A 23,068-nucleotide genomic window follows, 5' to 3' on the forward strand; every position below is an offset into this window, starting at 1 on the left:
TGCATTACACAAAAGCTAATTCATAACAACAATGAAAACATATGCAGTAATCCGTGCAGTAATGCAGTAAACTGTGCAGTAGTCCAGAGCAATCTTAGGCTGAATTTTATTACTGCACAGCATTAGAATTATGAAATCTGACCACAGATTGCCTGCTAAATCTTTTTTTTTTTCTCTAATTATCCCCATTTTTTTTATTATTAAAGACCTTTATGCTAATATATCAGGCAAACAGTGCCAAAGACTTTTCAGCACGCTGCAAGCTTTACTTGAAATGTATTATCTTGAATATGTAACAACTTTCTTCTTTACCTATGCATGTGTGTTGTGTATGTGTGTGTGTGCATATATGTATTATAATATAAAATTAGACATTTCCTAGTATGGTTTAAGGAAGGAATCAGACAGAAAGCACAACATTGCCCTAGTATTACAAACATGGTTTTATAATCCCTGTAACATTTATGCTCCCTATAGCATCTGCAAAGTCCAAAAATAAATGTTGTGCAGAGGCGGAGAGGTTCAGTGTAGTGTCACTGCCCCAGGCACAACAATTACATCATCAACTTGGAGCTCAGTACAACCCTGGACTGCACAGCAGTAGAACAATTTCACAGAATATAACTCGTCTGTGTCATGTAACATCAGCCTGCATAATAATATATAGAGGGGTAATTACTAAAAACCTACCAAAGGGATTCTACAGAAGAGTTCCAATATGCATGTTGACTAACTTACTTTATAGCTAAACTCCAGGAAGAAATAAAAAGCCACTATTTCATCCAGCTATGGATTCATTAAAGATTAACTAGATTTTTCAGCAAATGCTGAATTTAACCTGAATAGATCTTAATACCACTGCCCCATATTTGCCAGTACAGCACTGCTCAGGACGGGAAAGGGAGGGGCAGCTCTTAACTACTTAAGCCCCGGAAGATTTTACCCTCTTCCTGACCAGGGCCTATTTTGCGATTCGGCACTGCGTGACTTTAACGGACAATTGCGCGGTCATGCCTAAACGAATTTGACGTCCTTTTTTTCCCACAAACAGAGCTTTCTTTTGCTGGTATTTGATCACCTGTGCAATTTTTTGATCATGCGCTATAAACAAAAAAAGATCGCCAATTTTGCAAAAATAACAATATTTTTCACATTTTTTTATATAAAATTCCCCAAAAAAATGTAAAAATCGAATTTTTTTAACATTTTAGGCCAATTTGTTTTAAGCTACATATGTTTAGTAAAACAAATCGCAAAAATCGTATTTTGATTGGTTTGCGTAAAAGTTATTGCGTTTACTAAGGGAAAGATTTTTGTCATTTTTGTTGTTTTTTTTTAACGAGTAATGGCGGCGATCTGCGATTTTTTTTGTGGCACTGCGACATTGCGGCGGACAGATCGGACCCTTGACTGACATTTTTGACACTTTTGGGGTTACCAATGACATTACTACACTAATCAGTGCTATACATATGCACTGTTACTGTAAAAATGACACTGGCAGTGAAGGGGTTAACTTTTTTTTGAGACGGAGGGGTTAAGTGTGTCCCTAGGGGCATGATTCTAACTGTGATTGGATGTGGCTTGAGGTGTAAGAACAGAGATCAATGGTCCTACATAGCGGAACCGTGTGATCTCCATTCTTACACAGGGGAGCATGATAGGCAGCTTTGTTTACATTAGCCGCCTGCATTTCTCCCGCTGTAACGGACAATCGCGAGTGCCCGGCAGACATCGGGTCTGCCGGGCACACGGGCGGGGGGTCCGTGAGCGAGCGGGAGCGCGCCCCCGGCGGTGCGCGCTCGCTTCCTAGAGCCTCACAGGCTAGCGACGTAGACCTATGTCGCTATGCCTGTGAGGGGCTGACCGCCGCAGTAAATAGTAGTGCGGCGGTTGGCAAGTGGTTAAAGAGAAGCTTTACTTTTCCTCCATGCTTCTCACAGTAGCCATTTTTACTAAGGGCAGACAAATTAATCTCCCTTTACTTCCTGGAACTCTGGGTCTGCCTCCTGAAACATGAGCCAGGCCAGGGTGACACAACATCACCAGTGCTTTACTCAGTCAGGAAGTGCAAAATTATTAAGTGTAAGTAAATGTTTTAACCACTTAACGATCGCCCGCCCCAAATATACAGCACTGTAAGCAAAACACCATGCTGGTATGTTACTTCTGGGTTTAGGGCACACAAATGCCCCCCCGGCAGGCTCCCACTGTGATTGTACACAGTGGGAGCCTAAGAGCATGTCCCGGCCAATGATTCACGGCCAGGACATGCTGATTTGCTGTGTACATTCAAAAGTCAACTCAGAGCTCTGTACACGGAGGGTAATCTGTCAGTTTCTCATCCCTGTGAGGCAGGGATGAAAAACTGAGAGATCATAAGTAAAAAGCAGCACACTTTACACAAATTACACATAGTTAGGCACATATTTAATCCATTGATCTCCCTAGATGTTAACCCCTTCCCAGCCAGTGTCATTAGTACAGTGACAATGTATATTTTTAGCACTGATCACTGATATAATGGCACTGGTGATGTCAGTACAGTAGCAGTTAGTCAGTTCCCCCAAGTGTCAGTTAGTGTCAGATTGTCCACCGCAACATCACAGTCTGGTTCATTGATCGTCGCCATTAGTAATATTAAAAAAAAAATTCCAGTATATCTACCATATAGAGGTGCAACAAATGTAAATTTTGGGGCCGAACCGTAACCGAAAAATTCAGGATGCACTTGGCCGAAAACGAAAACTAAAAATGACAGTCCTTTAAAAAAAAAAAATATATATATATATAATGTGTATATATATATAATGTGTATATATATATATATATATATATATATATATATATATATATATATATATATATATATATATATATATATATATATATATATATAAATTTGACTTTTTAATTAATACCATGAATTTAAATGGATATTAACTTATCGTTGGCCATTATTGGCACTTTTAGCGCAAGAAAAGCTCAAGAAAAATGTATCCCTTTAAATTCTATGTATGTTTTCACACTGGTCCCTTACACTTCCGTTGTGGTGTTCAAAATCTTACTCTGCATTTTTGGTCAGTTAAAAAAAAAATGCACCAAAAACGCACCTCCCCCTTGAAAAGCATTGAAAACACAGCAAGAATGCATCAATAACGCACACGTGTTAAGGTTTTGAAGCGTTTTTTGGGTCACATGACCTATGAAAAACAAACCATAAGCACAGTGAAATAATTGGACAATAGAAGATTGGAAAAACATTGCCTGATCTGATGAGTCTCAGTTTCAGCTGTGACATTCAGATGGCAGGGTCAGAATTTGGAGTAAAAAACATGACAGATTGAATCCATCCTGCCTTGTATCCACTGTTCAGACTGGTGGTGGTGGTATATTGGTGTGGGGGATATTTTCTTGGCACACTTTGGGCGCCTTAGTACCAATTGAGCATCATTTAAACATCTACCTGCCTACCTGAGTATTGTTGCTGACCATGTCCATCCCTTTTTTGACTACAGTGTGCCCATCTTCTGATGACTACTTCCAGCAGGATAATGCACCATGCCACAAAGCTCCAATAATCTTAAACTGATTTCTTAAACATGACAATGAGTTCACTGTACTCCAATGGCCTCCACAGTCACCAGATCTCAATCCAATAAAGTACCTTTGGGATGGGAGATTCACATCATGGATGTGCATGCTATCATGTCAATATGGACCAAAATCTCTAAGGAATGTTTTCGACACTTTGTTGAATCTATGCCATGAAGAATTAGGGCAGTTCTGAAGGCAAAAGGGGGTCCAACTTAATTAAGCCCTTGTTAACCACTAAAAAACATTAGTTAACCATTTATTAATTAAAGAAATTATTTATGTATTTATTTTTTGACGGGCAATGTTTTATAGCAGAAAGTAAACAAGTCTTTTCTGTCTTTTTTCATTTATATCGCAAAAAAAAAAAAAAAAGTGGCGAACAATTACCACCAAAAGAAAGCTCTATTTGTGTGAAAAAAGTATATCAATTTCCTTTGGGTACAGCGTTGCATGACTACACAATCACCAGTTAAAGTAGCACAATGCCGAATAGCAAAAAATGTCCTGGTCATGAAGGGGGTAAAATATTCCAGAGCTGAAGTGGTTAACTAAAGTTTAACCAATGAATGTAAGATGATTGCAGAGCTGCATGTTGATGCAATTTTTAGTGAATGGGACATAGGTCCTCTTTAGAGCTGAAGTTTAGGTATAGCAATTTTTACATTGGTCCAGCGTTGACCAATGTAAATATGTATATGCTATACCTGTGGGATCCCTGTTAAAGCTGGAAATCAATGTAATAAGCACCCCTATTACAATGATCTCCATTAGCTTCCAGGTTCCATGCTAAGTGGCTGCCCTTTGAACACAAGTTGCTGCTCGCTGGGCATGGGGAACCATTTAGAAAACACTTTCCATTGCTAATTCATTACTCAAGGAATGCAAAACATTCTCTGAGTGGATGAGGAGGAGAGGCGGTGCAATGACATCACAAGCTTCACCTCAAAATAAAATTAGCAAACCTTTAATCTGTGCAGTGCTCAGTTTTGGTTAAACCTTTTACTCTGAAATCCAGATTGGACGTAACGTGTAGGGCGGATCACAGCCTATGGGGACCTCATCACATTAGTGCGTGGAGAGACTGGTTAACAGGAAAGAGGTGCTGCAGAGATTGGTAAATAATATGGCATGTTTGATTGAGATAAAGCACTGACACAGCTTGTTTTTTGTGAGTATTTTAACCCTTTGTGTATAAATAGTGTGAAGCAGTGAGTACTATATGTTTCTTTCTGTTTAATTGCTGAGGTTTTATGTTCACTGGAGGTATCTGATGTAGATACATGGTGTTGTTAACCACTTCAATACTGGGCACTTTCACCCCTTTCCTGCCCAGGCCAATTTTCACCTTTTAGCGCTGTTGCATTTTGAATGACAATTGCACGGTCATGCAACACTGTACCTAAACCAAATTTATGTAATTTCCCCCCCACAAATAGAGCTTTCTTTTGGTGGTATTTGATCACCGCAAGGTTTTTCTTTTTTGCTAAACAAATAAAAAAAAGACCGAAAAGTTTGCAAAAAAAAAAAAGTTTTTTTGTTTATGTTTTACAATTTTGTAAATAAATAGGTTTTTTCCTGCACTGATGAGACTGCACTGACAGGCACTGATGAGGAGGCACTGATGAGGAGGCACTGATGGGGTGGCACTGATAGGAGGCACTGATAGGCGGCACTGATAGGCGGCACTGGTAAGCACTGATAGGTAGCACTGATATGCAGCATTGGTGGGCACTGATAGGTGGCACTGCTGGACAGTGATAGGCAGCATTGATGGGCACTGATAGGTGGCATTGATGGGCACTGATATGCGGCACTGATGGGCACTAATTGGCACTGATAGGCGGCACTGGTTGGCACTGATAGGCGACACTGATTGGCACTGACAGGCGGCACTGATGGACACTAATGGGCACTGATAGGCGGCACTGGTGGGCAATAATGGGCACTGGTTGGCGGCACTGATAGATGGCAATGATGGGCACTGGTGGACAGCACTGATGGGGAGGGCACTGGCGGGCAGCACTGATGGGGAGGGCAATGGGGGGCTCGAGCCTGCCAGGCACGTACTGAGGAAAGCCAATCAACGGCTCTTCCTGTTTACTATGTGGCCAGCCGTGATTGGACATGGCTGGTCACATGGTAAAGAGCCTACATCAGTCTCAGTAGCATGCTCACCTGTAGCATGGACCTCTCAAAACTTGAGGCCTCATACCACTTAAAGTTCTCTCTTGGGATGGGATCTTTAACCACAGAGCGGCGATCGGTGCTGCGAGGTATCAGTCAGGCTCTTTACCGAGATCGGAGATGCGGGGAGTCAGACTGACACCTCACAGCACCGATCGCCACTCTGTGGTTAAAGATTCCATCCCAAGAGAGAACTTTAAGTGGTATGAGGCCTCAAGTTTTGAGAGGTCCATGCTACAGGTGAGCATGGTACATATAAGCCTGGGATTGCACAGATGTGAGATAAGAGGCAAAAATGTAAAATTATGGCAGACCTCATTCATCTCTAGGTCCACATTGTGGGGTGAGCAGATTACATATTTGTAGTAGAAGGCACAGTATGAAAATATGTTATGATAGTATTTAAAGTGGTATTAGACCTCAGAATAATTCAGAGGTCCAAGCTTTAGGCCCCTTTCACACAGGCGATCCGATCCAATCCGCCTGACAGTTTTTCAGGCGGACCTGATTGGATGCTCCATGCATCTCTATGGGGCAGCAGGTGTCAGCGGAGACATCTCCGTTGACACCCGCTGCTATCCGATCCGATCCTGTCCGTGAAATCTGGGCAGATGGAAACCCTATTTTCCATCCGTCTGGAGGATCGGATGGGATCAAATGAGAACTGACTGGCGGTCCATTCTCATCTGATCTCCCCATAGAGGACAGCAGGAATTTCTGACAGCTCCGTCTCTGCACACAGAGCGGAGATGGAACTGTCACCCACCTGCTCAGCGGGGATCGGTGGATCGATCCCTCACTGAGCAGAACGGACTCCATCGGGCGGTGCGCCCGTGTGAAAGGGGCCATAGGCTGAACATTCTACACTCACGGGGAAAGGCATGTGTGGACACTGTGGGGTTGATTTACTAAAACTGGAGTGCGCAAAATCTAGTGCAGCTGTGCATAGAAACGAATCAGCTTCCATTTTTTTTTTTTGTCAAAGCGTAATCGAACAAGTTGAAGTTTGAAGATGGTTGGCTACCATGCACAGCTGCAGCACATTTGCACTGTCCAGTTTTGGTAAATCAACCCCACTGTGTAATATTCTGAGCACAAATTGCACAAGTTTTCCTTAAAATAATTTTCAGAGATGAATAAATGGCTAAGATGAGCTCATGACAAATAAAGAGAAGTGTATCAGTTTGGATATAATTCTATGAATAAAGAGGTATCCGGCCTCCTATAATCTAGAGGTCTATTTTAAAGCATGAGCACATTTCCAACAGCTTGTAAGCAAAATATTTCTGAAGGTGGCACAGTGTTATGAACTTTGAAAGTGTGTTCAGGCACAAAGATTTTATAGAAGTGATATACACTCACTGGCCACTTTATTAGGTACACCATGCTAGTACCGAGTTGGACCCCCTTTTGCCTTTAGAACACCCTTAACTCTTCGTTGCATAGATTCAACAAGGTGTTGGAAGCATTCCTTAGAGATTTTGGTCCATATTGGCATGATAGCATCACAGAGTTGCTGCAGATTTATCGGCTGCACATCCATAATGCGAATCTCCCGTTCCACCACATCCCAAAGGTGCTCTGATGGATTGAGGTCTGGTGACTGTGGACGTCATTGGAGTACAGTGAACTCATTGTCATGTTCAAGAAACCAGTTTAATATGATTTGTGCAGATGCGTTTACTGTAGTCATAAAGGGATTGACATGGTCGGCAACAATACTCAGGTAGGCCGTGGTGTTTAAATGATGCTCAGTTGGTACTAAGGGGTCCAAAGTGTGCCAAGAAAATATCCCCCACACCATTACACCACCACCAGCCTGGACCGCTGATACAAGGCAGGATGGATCCATTTTATCACGTTGTTTACGCCAAATTCTGACCCTGCGATCTGAATGTTGCAGCTGAAATCGAGACTCATCAGACCAGGCAACATTTTTCCAATCTTCTATTGGCCAATTTTCATGAGCCTATGTGAATTGCAGTCTCAGTTTCCTGTTCTTAGATGACATGAGTGGCATCCGGTGTGGTCTTCTGCTGCTGTAGCCCATTTACTTCAAGGTTCAATGTGTTGTGTGTTCAGACAATGTGTTGTGTGTTCAGAGATTATATTCTGCATGCCTTGATTGTAATGAGTAGTTATTTGAATTACTGTTGCCTTTCTATCATCCCAAACCAGTCTGCCCATTCTCCGCTGATCTTTGACATCAAGAAGGCATTTTAATCTACACTGAAAAAGGGAAGGTTTTGGGACTTTAAATGAGGCATTAGCCATCTAGGGCTCTGTGCCTTCATCCCTAATATCAATTTAGAGATAAAGGGGAAGGTTGGGACTTTGAATGAGGTGCGTGAGGACCAGTGTTGGTCATCTTACTTAAAAAAAGTAATTAGTTACAGTTACAAATTACTTCTCCCAAAAAGTAATTGAGTTACTGACTCAGTTACCACATTGAAAAAGTAATTAGTTACTCAGAAAAGTAACTGCGACTTTTTTTATTATTCTATAATGCAATTACGTTCTATGAGATCTTTAATAGTTGTGGCGGTGTGGCACACTGTGGGGGTCTGAGTCCTGAGTCCTCCTGACTGTGAGTAACTGTATTTTGTTTGGTTTTTTGGTACCTGCTGCCTGGAGTGGCTGGCTGTTGGTGGTGTGGTACACTGGTGGTGGCAAGATTTGACAATAAAACCTGGAAGCTGATTGGTTTCTATGCACAGCTGCACCAGGATTTGCACGCTCCAGTTTTAGAAAATGCCCCACAATCTATTCCTTGTTCAATCAGAGAACTCTTTGTTTATAGAGAAAATGCAAAGGGTTCTCTGAATGCCACCCCATGCCAAGCGGGTGACCTCCTGTGTTCAGTAAGTAGAAGGGCAAGGGACCCTGAAGTTAGCAGTGACCATTGGAGTAGTAATGTCTGCCACAGTTATTTCCAGCTTCCACAGGGATTCCACAGTTATGGCATATACATACTTACACTCTCCCAAGCTTGTAAAAATTGCCAAACCTAAACTTCAGCTTTAAAATCAATTAGGCTCTATTGCATTGCAATGTGCATGCTAACTTTACTTTTTTAACTATTGGACTCCAATGTTGTTTGTATATTCCTTTTTTTACAGTTGTACATAATGCATCTGCTCCTGAGCACATAGGAAGAAATAGTTATAGTTATAATCTCAGTGTACCGCTATTATACAGTAGTGTCATTATACAATCACAGCCTGGAGCAAGTCCTGGACCAGACTGTATTGCTCAACTGCAGTGTAGTCTGTAGAAAGGTCTTAAAGAATGCAGGATTCCTGGATAACCCATCACTATAAACTAACTTGAAATGATTTGGATTTCTTGATGTGAAACCTAAATATCGTGTAACCTAATGTTCATGAAAGACTCCCCTCAAAGCCCCTTCACACTAGCCTTTCTTTCTAAAGAGCGATCTGCGCTCAAATTGCCCTTTGGAGAGCATTTGACAGGTGTTTAAGAAGAGCTTTATCTCCTCCTCACCGCCTACTTTACCATTGGCTCACATTCCATGGACACTATGCCCACCGAAAGCAACAGGGGCTATAATTACTGTCATGGCCACAGCATGTACACACCCCCAGCCACTGCATCTCCAGTTAAAGGGTAGCAGTTGGGGGGGGGGGGCGGTAAAAGAACCGTTCAATCACAGGGTTTTACCTCTCCCCTAAACACTAGTGTGAACAAGCACTAAAACACCACCACTATAAAAAATGTCAAGCTTAGGTTAAGCTATGGATGCTAGACTTGTGTGATTCGTTTCATTACAAATCAAAATTCGGACAACATTTTCATTATTCAGATATTTGTACAAAATAATCCAAAATAAATAATCCAAAATAAATTCGGATAACAAATTATCCGAATTTGAATTTGAAAATTAATTCAAATTGGAAACATATTGCAATAAGTACGGAAAGGTTTAAAAGTGAAATAAGATGATGATTCCTACTTAGGCTGCTTTATAGAATAGAATAGAATTTAATCAAATAGAATCAAATAAAGTAAAATTTAATAGAATAGAATAAACAGAATAGAATAAAAAAAGAATAGAATAAAACAAAATATAATAAAATGGAATAGAATATAATAACATAGCATAGAATAAATTGTGAACCGCAATCACAAATAGACATGTACCTGAGACTCAAATCTAACTTACCTACTGCATCACAATCGTATTTATTCTCATGCCTTACAAAAATAACTTAATCTAAACTATCCTTCACTGCTGACTATACCCAACATACACATAAGCTAAGCAAATGCACAACCTAACGGTGGAGTTCTTCCCTGCCCCCCTTTTTTTTTGGGGGGGGGGGTGTTGTGCAGGTCACATGTTCCCCTCACCTTATAAATAAACCTTACTATATTCATACCTTGCTTGATAGCTACCCCGGTTACCTACCTCCCTTGTCACAAAGAGTTTACGAGTTTGACGCAATTCCGATCCTTGTTACTAGAACAATATTAAGTTTAGAGGTACTTGCTATAAGTTTCAACACTGTATTGACCTAGCTGTCATAGTTTACTCCTACTAAGTGTTGTTATTCCTTTATTATTTCTCCTGTTCTAAAATGTCTATACAATTATGAGCCAAGTTATATCTCCATGCGTTAATTATGTTTTCGTCAAAGCTTTAAATATTGTTTTGCTGTTATTGACTGTTCGTGTACCTTTTTCATTTTCAATAAAATTTCTTCTTGAAAAAAAAAAGCATACAATAAAACAGAATAGAATAGAAAATAAGGGAATAGAATAAAAACATAATAAAATAAAATAATAGAATATAATAGAATCAATATAAAATAAAAGAATAGAATAGAATAAAACATAATTGAATGGAGCAGAATAGAATAGAATAGAAAAAAAATAGAATAGAACGAATATAAGCATCTCCTGAAACTTGAATTTTGAATGTAACTTTTGAATTGATTTGAAAATAATGAATGTACATAACATAACTAATCCAAATATACCAAACGAATTCAGGAAAACATAATATCCTAACATAACGAATATGAAAAAGGAAAATGATTTATTTAATGAACAAATCTGAAACAAAACAAATTTTTCTCTCATGCACATCTCTAATGGGTTTTGCAGTATACACATGTAGAATAACACAGGCAATATCTCCAAAGCTTTATGTGAGGCTTTATATTCCATTCAATCAATGTAAATCCTTTTTGAAAGGCAGATCAATAGTATAGGCTCAATTTCCCCAGTATGGTGTAAGTAATGTGCAAAGTCAGAGCTGGTCTTCAAACATCCAGCACTATTTTTGAGGTAACTGGGCTACATTTCAGATACTGTATGTCTGCCATCTGTTTCTGTTTTGCTGGCAGTTCAAGAAAGCACATGTTCCTGAGTCGGGCTTGGAAGTCTGATTAGCATTTTGCCCCAATATAAAAATAAATAAATAGTAAAAGATTGGAAATTGGCATGTTATTTCCACTCATGCAAAAGTTAGCAACAAAGTGGAGAATTACAAAGCGTGCCTTTGCCACAAATAAATCTTTAGTGTGTTTTGTGGTAGAGAAGATTAATGAGTTTGAAGAGGAATACACTAGAACATTATTGATATTTTCTATACCGTAAGTATGCTGTTTTAATTGTGCACATTCTCTTAATCAATGTATTAGAGCATACTTACTGATAATGTCCTGTATGTCCTTTTTGGCTCTGATAGTTACTGTATTAAGGCATTTGTACTTTTATACTTGTATACTTCCATAGCATTTAACACATTTTAAGGATTCTTTGTATATTTTTTATTGTCTAGTTTTTAGCCCTGATGAAAGAGGGAGTGCTGAGTCCCCGAAACGCAGGCTAAAAACTAAGTGCTGTTCCAAACTAGAAATCTTTCCAAAAGTTTGTACAAGCTGGTGTGGCACTCCCATCCTTTCAAACTTATTTAATGAAGGTGACACCTGGATCTATATTCTGGTTTTAGAGGCAAAGGTTGACAGCCTTGACAGTTGACATCATAGCAAACAATCATTTTAAAAAATGTTCAAAGGCCAGTAAACACAAATCTGGTGGCACTGTACCCCAATGCTGCTTGTTCTTCCCTTTATTCATCCCCAAATGTGTCTGCCTTCTCTAGATATACATTACTTTGTATTTCCAACAACTATTTCTCAGGCAAACTGTATAGATATTAGACCATTGGAGACATGGAGCTATGTAGGAAGCAGGGGCGAGTAACTGCTGCAAATGGTACTTGCTACCCTTAAAAAAAATCCAAATATGTAAAGTGGAGAGGGGAGGGTTAGGAGTAGATAATGTCTAAAATTTGAGTGAAGGTCTGCTTTAAGGTAATAATAAACCCTCAGTTCTTAAGCACTTTCAGCAGCTGATTTAAAGCATATGTTACCCCAAATTTCGTATACCTAATCTGTGCATGTTGTACAATGTATTTGTGTTAAAAGGTATTGGGGGAATTAAATAAAGCTGCTGCGCTACTTTTCTGGCATTAACCCCTCCTGCTAAGGTATTGTGCCAAATTCATGAAGCACTTGTGGCACTTTCTGTTCTGCGCCACTTTTACATTGCGTTGCATTGAATGCGCCAAATGTAACAGGAGAACGAATTAGGACCAATTCTCTTTTGGCATAGAGAAATATAAACCAACTCAGATAGATTTTGCAAAAGTATCTCTTGTGTTCTAAAAGTGGTGCAGCATGAGTCAAATGTGTTAGAGTGGGACTTGGCTGCAGGCATTGATGTTACCCATTTCTAAGCATGGGAATCGGCTGTGATGGGATATTTTGGGAGGCTGCTGCAGGCACTTCTGCCTGTAGGATTCCCTGTTAGGCCGGGTTCACATATGTGCTAATTAGATGCAGGTTTCCCCACATCCAATTTGCCTGACAAGTGAGTGACTGGCTCTCAATGGAGCCAGTTCACATAGGTCTGGGACGACCGCAGTCCACATTCCAAAAGGGTCCTGTGCGTCTTTGGGTCCAGTTCAGGTGAAACGGCAGCCACACATATGTGAACCCGGCCTTAGGCCAGTTTCCCATGGGCTGCAGTTTGTATAAAAGCTGTGTGGACTGCAAAGCCTTTACAAAGCATTTGCAGAGCTTTCAGCAAGCTTTGCTGAAGCTTTTAAAGAGTCTTTCAGCTCTAGTTTGTAAATGTTGAACACAGATCCTAATGGGAGTGCTGATTGCCACTTTATATGAGCTGCTAGCAGGCTTCAGCACTACTTGAAGCTTGTTGAAAGTCTGCTGAAGCCTGATAGCAGTTTGTTTAAAGTGGCAACCAGCACTCCCATTAAGATCTTTGTTTAAAGTGGCAATCAGCACTCCCATTAGGATCTTTGTATAAAGTGGCAACCAGCACTCCCATTAGGATCTTTGTATAACATTTCCAAACAGGATCTGAGAGGCACTTTAAAGGGTTAGAGAATGCTGCTCAAAGCTTGCCGAAAGCTTTGCAAAAGCTTGCTGAAACTTTCATCAAAGCTTGCTGTTCACATTGCTCTCATACAAGCTGAAGCTCATGTAAAACCGGCCTTAGGCTTCATGCACACAGCAGTACAGGAGCAGTGTATCACACAGAGCATGCATAATCACTCTCCCAGGACCCGCTGCTGCCGAGGACAGCTGCCCATTGAGATGAATTAGAAGATAGGACTGTACGCAGTTATGCTCAAGGTGTTGCATAAAGCTGTATGTGGTGGCCCAGGAGAGTGAATACACAGGCTCAGCAATCTTAACAACTCCTGTATGGACCTGTGCCTAAAGCCTAACACTGTGTGAAAGCGAACGTCTCATATCTTCATTGATCTACTTACCAGAAATCTCCTCCAGGCACTGTTTGGCTGTCTTGCTGTATGATTCACTTTTCGTTGGGCTAGTGCAGGAATCAGCAGGTGGTAAAGTGGTCTCATTTTCTGAGTGTGTTCTGAAAAGAAGATACATTTATCTTTCTCTTTAATCACATGTTTATATAATAACACCACAAAATGAATCTGCATATTAATGAAAGTATTAAAAATGTCTTCCACCCAGTTAACTTATTATATCCATCTACTGGTGGCTACATTACATCAAAACAAGAGCACAAGTCTGAAACAATGTTTTCATAAATAATGCAGAAGGGAAGTCATGTTGTCAGAAGAGATAAAGCACTCCGGAGATTACACTGTTATCTCACAAAAGCACTAAACCACTTGAAAATTATAACTTAATTTTATGTCTCTTATGATGTTTATTATCAGCCCAGGCAGATGACTATTTACCATCAAAGAATATTTCATCTCAAGGAAACCTCATAAGGCTGAGCCATTTAAGTTGCTATTTTAATGTAGCAAATATATATCCAGGGAAGCTAGGACTTCTTTGTTGATAACCCTTATTTCTTAATGTGAGCCAGCATGACAATAAAAATGCAAGGCTAATATAAACCCCCTAAAGCAAGCACTAGGTGCTAGACATATCTTTAGTTCTTAGGAAAACATCTTCTGCTTCTGAAGCAGGAGCACTGCATATAAAATACTGCATTGAATTAGTGAATTTCAAGTTGAAGATTATGTACTGGGTGCATCCTAATTTGGGGTCCCTGTAGGTCCAAATAAGTTTTCCTGATGATTAAATATATACAGTATATACAGGCACATGTTAGTGTTTTTTCTTTTGTTATCTATTATTCTTACAATTTATTGTCATGCCAGCATCACCTCAAAGTCAATGATAAACTTTGCGAAAATTTAGTGTATCTAAACCGAAGAACAAAAATTTAATTTATTGCAACTTACTAGTCCTTAGATGTGGTGGTGGCTGTATTAATCATCTTTTTCCAGGGTTTTTTCCATTATTTTCCCCTGGTGATCCTTCCAGTGACACACTTCCTGTCAGAGGGGGACTACACTCACTTACCAAACTGTATCTATGGAGGAGCAGTGTTGTCACACCTTAACACTAGTGGGTGGGGTGGGGTGGTTAGAAGTGATCTTTAGTCTTTGGAGATAGCTAGGACCAACTCTGACTGATAAAAGTGCATCAGATGTAAAGTGCGCATCAGGGATGAGCTCAGGCATGTTGGAGTCATCAGGGATGAGCTCAGGCATGTTGGAGTCATCAGGGATGAGCTCAGGCATGTTGGAGTCATCAGGGATGAGCTCAGGCATGTTGGAGTCATCAGGGATGAGCTCAGGCATGTTGGAGTCATCAGGGATGAGCTCAGGCATGTTGGAGTCAGAACCTGCCTGAGCTATCCCACCAGGAAGCTGTCAAAGTAGACAGACAATCATAGGCAGCAGAGGCATTCCCTACCATGCAGCCACTAGCTCAGGCAGATTTGTGCTTGCGTACAAAAATGCCTGAACTCCTGAAATACTAAGGGTACAGGAAATTATCAGTTCCCAAGATTTCTTGCAGGATTGGTTGTTCAAATCAGTCGCGCCACTGGAATATCTACTAAGAATATGGTTATAAAATATATAGAAAGGAAAGCTGCTAGTTCAAACAATGGGTAATTGTTGAAAATAGTGTGGAGATAAACTGCGCTGACCCTGTAATAAAAATAGGAAATGCTACCACTTATGGTGATTAATTGGCAAAGTATATCTTACCATTGAAAATAAAATTAACAAACTGTGAAGGTAGTTCTACCTTGTGCTATGAAAAATATATATATTAAATAATAAATAATCATAAATACCATCAATATGCTACTCAATTGATAAAGTGCAAAAAATTTGCAATATAGTGCCACAAAATATTGCTAAGTGCCTTCATAAAGTGTATTGTGCAATGGTGTTGGTAGGACACTTGATAATTAAATCAATGGATAAGGTGCAATATAAACCAGCAATAAAGTGTCACAAAAACATTCATATAAAAAAGTTCATATAGTCCGTAGCGCAATGGTGCTGGTACTGAAAAGTGCAAACAGTGCAAAACAAAGTCCTTCAGTGCAACTATGGTAAGTGCCAGTGCAGGTGCAAACGTATATGCAATAGTGGTGTGACCCTCCGCTTCACCTTGGTGACAAATGGTAAGATATCCCACTTACCAGATCGAATGGATTCCAGTTGGCATACGCCAGCGCAGCGTGCGCGAGTCACGCGAGCGGACACCGGGAACGGCCATGAGGCATCCCAGTCTGCAAAGGGCACCAGTCTATTTCATCCAACGTTTGTACTTTGCTATTTGCGTGATTTTTTTTAAATAAAAGGACATTTTTAACTGTCTACACTATGAGGAGCCTCTTTTCTTCTACATCCTGAGCACATTCAGGCGCAAGCTGTGGACCCTCACCTACCACCAGGGAACCTACCCCCAGGGCCAACTGGAATCCATTCAATCTGGTAAGTGGGATATCTTACCATTTGTCACCAAGGTGAAGCGGAGGGTCACACCACTATTGCATATACGTATGCACCTGCACTGGCACTTACCATAGTTGCACTGAAGGACTTTGTTTTGCACCGTTTGCACTGTTCAGTACCAGCACCATTGCACTACGGACTATATGAACTTTTTTCTGTGAATGTTTTTGTGACACTTTATTGCTGGTTTATATTGCACCTTATCCATTGATTTAATTATCAAGTGTCTTACCAACACCATTGCACAATACACTTTATGAAGGCACTTAGCAATATTTTGTGGCACTATATTGCTAATTTTTTGCACTTTATCAATTGAGTAGCATATTCATGGTATTTATGATTACATTATTTATTATTTAACCACTTAAGCCCCGGAGGATTTGGCTGCTAACCACTTGCCGACTGCCTAACGCCGATCTACGTCGGCAGTCAGCCCCTCACAGGCAAAGTGACGTAGGGCTACGTCACTAGCTTGTGAGGGTCTAGGGAGCGAGCGCGCGCCCCCGGAGGCGCGCTCCCGCTCCCGCGTGGTCACGGACCCCCCCGCGCGTGTGACCGGCGGACCCGATGTCCGCCGGTCACTCGGCGATCGGCGGGGGAGAGGGAGAATGTCAGGCAGCTTGTGTAAACAAGCGACCTGTCATTCTCCTTGCTGTTAGGATACTGATCACTCGGATCTAGTATGTAGATCCGTTGATCAGTGTCCATACAGCTCAAGCCCCAGCCAATCACAGTAGAAAGCACGCCCCTAGGGATACACACAGCCCCTCCCTCCCAAATAAAGTTAACCCCTTCACTACCAGTGTATTTTTACAGTAACAGTGCATATATATAGCACTGATTACTGTAGAAATGTCACTGGTAACCCCAAAAGTGTCAAAAATGTCAGTCAAGGGTCCGATCTGTCCGCCCCAATGTCGCAGTACCGCAAAAAAAAATCGTAGATCGCCGCCATTACACGTTAAAAAAAAAAAACAACAAAAATGACAGAAATCTTTCCCTTTGTTAGTAAACGCGATAACTTTTGCGCAAACCAATCAAAATACGCTTTTTGCAATTTTTTTTACCAAACATAGGTAGCATAAAACAAATTGGCCGAAAAAGTAAAAAAATTTTGATTTTTAAATTTTTTTTTGGGGAATTTCATAAAAAAAATGTGAAAAATATTGCTATTTTTGCAAAATTGACGCTCTTTTTTTGTTTATAGCGCGTGATCAAAAAATCGCACAGGTGATCAAATACCACCAAAAGAAAGCTCTGTTTGTGGGAAAAAAAGGACGCCAAATTCATTTAGGTACAGCGTCGCACGACCGCGCAATTGTCCGTTAAAGTCACGCAGTGCCGAATCACAAAATACCCCCTGGTCGGAATGGGGGTAAAATCTTCCGGGGCTTAAGTGGTTAAAGACCAGGGGGTATTTTGCGATTCGGCACTGCGTGACTTTAACGGACAATTGCGCGGTCGTTCGATGCTGTACCTAAACGAATTTGACGTCCTTTTTTTCCCACAAACAGAGCTTTCTTTTGGTGGTATTTTTGCGCTATAAACAAAAAAAGAGCGTAAATTTTGCAAAAATAACAATATTTTTCACATTTTTTTATATGAAATTCCCCCCCAAAAAAATGTAAAAATCTAAATTTTTTTAAATTTTCGGCCAATTTGTTTTATGCTACATATGTTTGGTAAAAAAAATCACAAAAAGCGTATTTTGATTGGTTTGCGCAAAAGTTATTGCGTTTACTAACAAAGGGGAAGATTTTTGTTGTTTTTTTTTTAACGTGTAATGGCGGCGATCTGCGATTTTTTTTTGCGGTACTGCGACATTGGGGCGGACAGATCGGACCCTTGACTGACATTTTTGACACTTTTGGGGTTACCAGTGACATTTCTACAGTAATCAGTGCTATACATATGCACTGTTACTGTAAAATTACACTGGCAGTGAAGGGGTTAACTTTATTTGAGAGGGAGGGGCTGTGTGTGTCCCTAGGGGCGTGATTCTAACTGTGATTGGCTATGGCTTGAGCTGTAGGACCAATGATCAATGATTCTACACAGGGGAAAATGACAGGCAGCTTGTATACACAAGCCGCCTGCCTTTCTTCCTCTCCCCCGACGATCGCTGAGTGAACGGCGGACATCGGGTCCGCCGGTCACACGCGCGCGGGGGTCCGTGACCACGCGGGAGTGGGAGCCCGCCGGCGGCGGCGCGCGCTCGCTCCCCAGAGCCTCACAGGCTAGTGACGTACCGGTACGTCACTCTGCCTGTGAGGGGCTGACCGCCGCAGTATATGTACTTGAGGCGGTCGGCAAGTGGTTAATATATATATTTTTCATAGCACAAGGTACAAATACCTTCACAGTTTTTTAATTTTATTTTCAATGGTAAGATATACTTTGCCAATTAATCACCATAAGTGGTAGCATTTCCTATTTTTATTACAGGGTCAGCGCAGTTTATATCCACACTACTTCTTGCAGGATTAACAGTTATTTTTTTCCCTTATCAAACAGAAGTAATAAAACACGTTCAATGGCATATTTAAAGGATAGCTCCACTTTCATGGGAAACAAAATATAGTATAAAGCTTAAAACTTCTAATACCTATACTAACCACCCTATAAAAGAAAGATGCATTTACTTACCTATTATGAGGATCAGGTCATGTGATCAGTTCCCAGCGGTCAGCTTCAGGGGAGAGGAGGACAGCCAACAACAGAAACCTCATAGCAAGTCTATGGATGATGTCACTGCCCAGGCATTCCACCCATTGTTAAAGCTCTCCCCTCTCCCCCGAAGCCGGTGCTGGAGAGATCATGTGACCATAGTGGAGCCCTGAGAATAGGTAAGTATGTGCATCTTTCTTTTACAGAGTAGTTAGTATAGATGGTAGAAGGGGGGTGGGAGCATTTTTAAGTTTAGTTAGTTCTAGCCTAGAATTCCACTTTAATGTCAGGAGATGTTGTACTAGGCCACCGCATTCTCCCTTTTCTTTGTGTTTTTAGTGACTCAGAAAATACTGAAGCTAGAGCCAGCCAGGCAACTTTTATTCTTAGAAGGAAGTGAGAAATTCAAACCCTGTATTTATTTAAGTACAGATTTCCTAATCTTTAATTAGATTCATACTTTTTTAGTTTTCTTTATTATTAATTCTATTATAATAATATCAATAATGTCTTAAATAGCATGGACAGTTAATAAGTCTGAGAAATCTGAAGGCTGCCATTGCTCAGCTCCTTCTGAAAATGCAAGTTCCTTGGCTGTTTTTGACTTTGATACTTTCTGAGTCACTGACCTTAGGTTAAGCGACCAAATTAGAAGTCATAGTGAATTCGGAGTTCTTGATATACTACTAGTATTGGGTTAGGGACTCACAATAATAAAGTAATTAGATTAGGACAGCTATGCAATTAGCATTTTCAGGAGAGATCAGCTATGGAAGCCACCATATTTCTTTAAGTCTGTTTCCTTTAAGAGGCCTAATTATAAGGGCCAAAGTACTACTTGTTTACTAAGGTGGAAATAATGCAGGTGACTTCAACAACTTATATTTCTCTCTTTTTTTTGGTTTATTTGTTGCAAATTTGCTATATTTTTTCAGAGGTTTACAATATTAATCTGCACAGTACTATAAAAATAACATTATTGAATATATGTACAGTATATGCATGCATGTGCTTTAAAGGTGTGTCTTCTGGACCTAGTTCCATGTATGTTTCCCTATGTAGGACCATTTATCATGATCTGCTAGAAACGAGAGGATAAATGATGGTTCAGGTAATCAAGATCAACATAAAGGCTCACCGTTATTTCATTTTTTAACAGGGAGAAGTAAAATCTGGGCCACACTGCCTAGAGTTATATAACTGTTACTTGACAGTGCAGAGTTGACAGTCATTTTTGTTTGTCAATACTATGTGATCTGCAGGATTTGTGGCTATTTTCACTACACAGCACATCCCTGAAGCAAGATGAGATTGTGCCTTTTTTGACCCAGTTTTAGGACTATATAAGTCCATTTGACTATGCAAATTTTATATATTCACTGCACTTCATAGATCCACATGTCCTCCAGCATGGCTTCACCTAATCCTGGCCTGACTAAAAATGTGTTCCAATGGATCTACCATAAAGCAAATTTGTGATTGAAGTCTAGTATGAGTGGATGGAGGAGTGAACAAAAGTTCATGTCACTTAAGCCTCGTACACACGCATCGATAGTTGGCCGTGAATTTTCGGCCAACGTCCGAACGGCCGATTTTCGGCTTGTTAGTATGATGCTTCCGACAACCGACTCCGACTTTTCGGCCGAACAAAATCTGGTGTGCATGCTATAAATTTTTGTTGGCCGTCAACAGAACGGCCGATTTTTCATCAGTCAGTACAGACTTCGGCAGACAAAAATCTGATGAGCAAGACTGGGCATGCTCAGAGAAGAAAAAACACACAGAAAGTAAACCAGAACATGACATCACTTCTGAAGTTGGTTTTTGTTGGTCGATAAAATTCGTGTGCATTTCAACCAACACAACAACACCGGACAAAAGACGGCCGATCGGTCGGCCGATAATCGTTGCGTGTGTACGAGGCTTTAGACTTAGCCAGCTGCCTACAGTGATGGCAGGAGACTCTAGTCTTCATCAAAACAGGTCCCTTTTCTCAAGCTCTGAAGGGGAAGCCTTTTTTCCCCTGAATTGCATCGGCTGTATCTAATGATCTTAACCATTAGATTTTTAAAAAAGGCCTGTAAGTTAGATAAACTTTTGTACCAGGCACTCCTCCATACACATTCAAGAATCACCTAGCCCTGGGGCTCCCCTAAACTGTCCCTTGCTGTATTTACCTGCAAGAGTCTTGAGCTAGAAAAAAAAATTGGAGACAGGGTGGTTAGGAAAATCCTCTACCCCCTTCTATGAGGGGAGAGAGGCTTTTTACACTTGCAAAAGGTGTAAGGCCTGCAAGGTAGCAGTGAATAATGTGAAAATACATACTCAATAAAAATCTTCCACTGATAACAGGGATTTTAAGATCTCTGCATTGCTTACATGCAATACCACACAAAGTTTTTGAACTGCAATGTCCCTGCGGTTTCCAATATGTGGGCAGGACTAAGTGCCCTCTTAAGAAACACATTTTACAACATTAACAAAGGTATTATAAGTTTTCAACAACATAGCGTATCATTAAATTTTTTGTTAGGTACACAGAATGGATCCAACAGGACTATAGTTATGGGGCATAGATAGACTCTACCCATCCTGCAGGGGGTTCAGTATCATGGACCTCTCTAGGAGGGATGGATTGAGGGGCTTCAAAGTTGAGGTTAATTAGTTAATTGTTTAAAAAAATGTTGAGGTTAATTAATTAATTGTTTTAAAAATGCCAGGACAGTACAAATATCCCCTAAGTTACCCCTTTTTGGAAGGTAGACAGTCCAAGGTATTTAGTAAGAGGCATGGTGAGTTTTTTGAAGTTATATTTTTTTTAAAAATTCTTGGAAAATGAAAAACATTTAAAAAATGGTTCTTTCATTATTTTTTTATTTTTTTTTACATACTCTCATCAGTGCAGTACAGCGTCATCATATAACTGGTGTGGCGGTGATCAGGGACACTAAGTCCCGGTTCACACTAGGGCGACCTGTGAGGCGACCTGGTCGCCTCACAGGTCGCCGCAGGTCGCCTCCCATAGGGAAGCTGCGGACCCGTTCTAATAGGAGCGACACAAGTCGCTCCGACTTAGAAAAAGGGTCCGGAGCTTCTTTGGGGCGACCAGGAGGCGACCGCCATAGACTTCAATGTTATGAAGTCCGTGGCGGCCGCTCCAAGGTCGCGTCGCCCCTATGTGAACGGGGCCTGACTGGTGACAGTATGTTAAAAAAAAGCAAAACAAATTATGAAACTAAAACATTTCTTAATCATTTGATATATTTTTTCTACATACAGTGACCAGAGCAATACAGTGTTACCATAGTAACACTGTACTTCTCTGAGGAGGTGATTAGGATTTTTTTTTACACTCTATGATTGCTTATTACTGTGTATTATAAGCTCTAATGAGCTCTCCGGGCTCTCTAATTCCAGTTATTTGCAACATTTTTTTTCCTGAAAGAAACCTATTCATTCAGTGTTTACTATTGTGACTATCTGTGATTGGCCACAGATAATCACATGGCACAGATGGGCTGTGATTGGCCGTGTCGGTGCTATGTGATCACTGTGACCAATCACAGAGCTCATCACAAAAGTACACAATGAAAGGCATGAATAAAAACCTTTCGTTGGGTAAAATTGTCTTGTGATCTGCTGTGATTGACTAAAATGATCACATGATACTGGCAGTGGGCTGGTACAGTGATCTGTCATCGGCTGTGTCCAGTGGACACAGGGGGTGACACATTGCACCAGAACCTGACCCGTGGGCCATGTCTTTCCAGAATAGCCTGGCTCCGTCCCAGCCATCATGTTACAATAGGCTGGGCAGGAAGGGGTTAATGAGAATTGCCAGGCCGTGCAGTTAAGCCCTTTGACAAAGTTGTAAGGATGAAACGTTAGGGTGGCAACGCTTGGCAACCAGATGTGACATGGATGATGTGCACGATCTCTTTGAGGCAGAAGCTGGGTGAGACGCCAACTTGTAGGCACTGTGTTGGGCATGAGAGTCTGACAGAATGGGGATATATTTATTATAATCTATAAGTGGCATGTTTTTATTTGTTTTGTAAGTACATTTTATTGGGGTTAAATAAAGTAAACTTTATTTCACAAAGCTAGTTTTCTGATATGCTGTAAAATGGACTTTGGAGATTCCAGTTATTTGTTTAATATGGTTCCTGATCTAGGTAACACCAATTTTTACTTTTTGAAACAAGAAAAAGGTAATAAACTCCCCTATCGTCTCTATTTTTATTTACTATATTT

The 23,068-nt window shown here is 40.6% G+C and overlaps 1 protein-coding gene across 15 annotated transcripts in view; it reads right to left on the minus strand.

Moving 5' to 3' along the window:
• Nucleotides 1-23,068, minus strand: part of NAV3 (neuron navigator 3) — a 921,889-nt gene that overhangs the window by 186,502 nt on the left and 712,319 nt on the right. For all 15 annotated transcript variants that reach the window (XM_082254072.1, XM_082254071.1, XM_082254082.1 and 12 more), the window contains one exon: nucleotides 13,607-13,716. In XM_082254072.1, the coding sequence (XP_082110198.1) occupies nucleotides 13,607-13,716 (110 nt within the window). The remainder of the gene's footprint in view (nucleotides 1-13,606; nucleotides 13,717-23,068) is intronic.

The sequence above is a fragment of the Pelophylax lessonae genome, assembly GCF_965119305.1.
Source record: "Pelophylax lessonae genome assembly, chromosome: 4".
Lineage (NCBI taxonomy): Eukaryota > Metazoa > Chordata > Amphibia > Anura > Ranidae > Pelophylax > Pelophylax lessonae.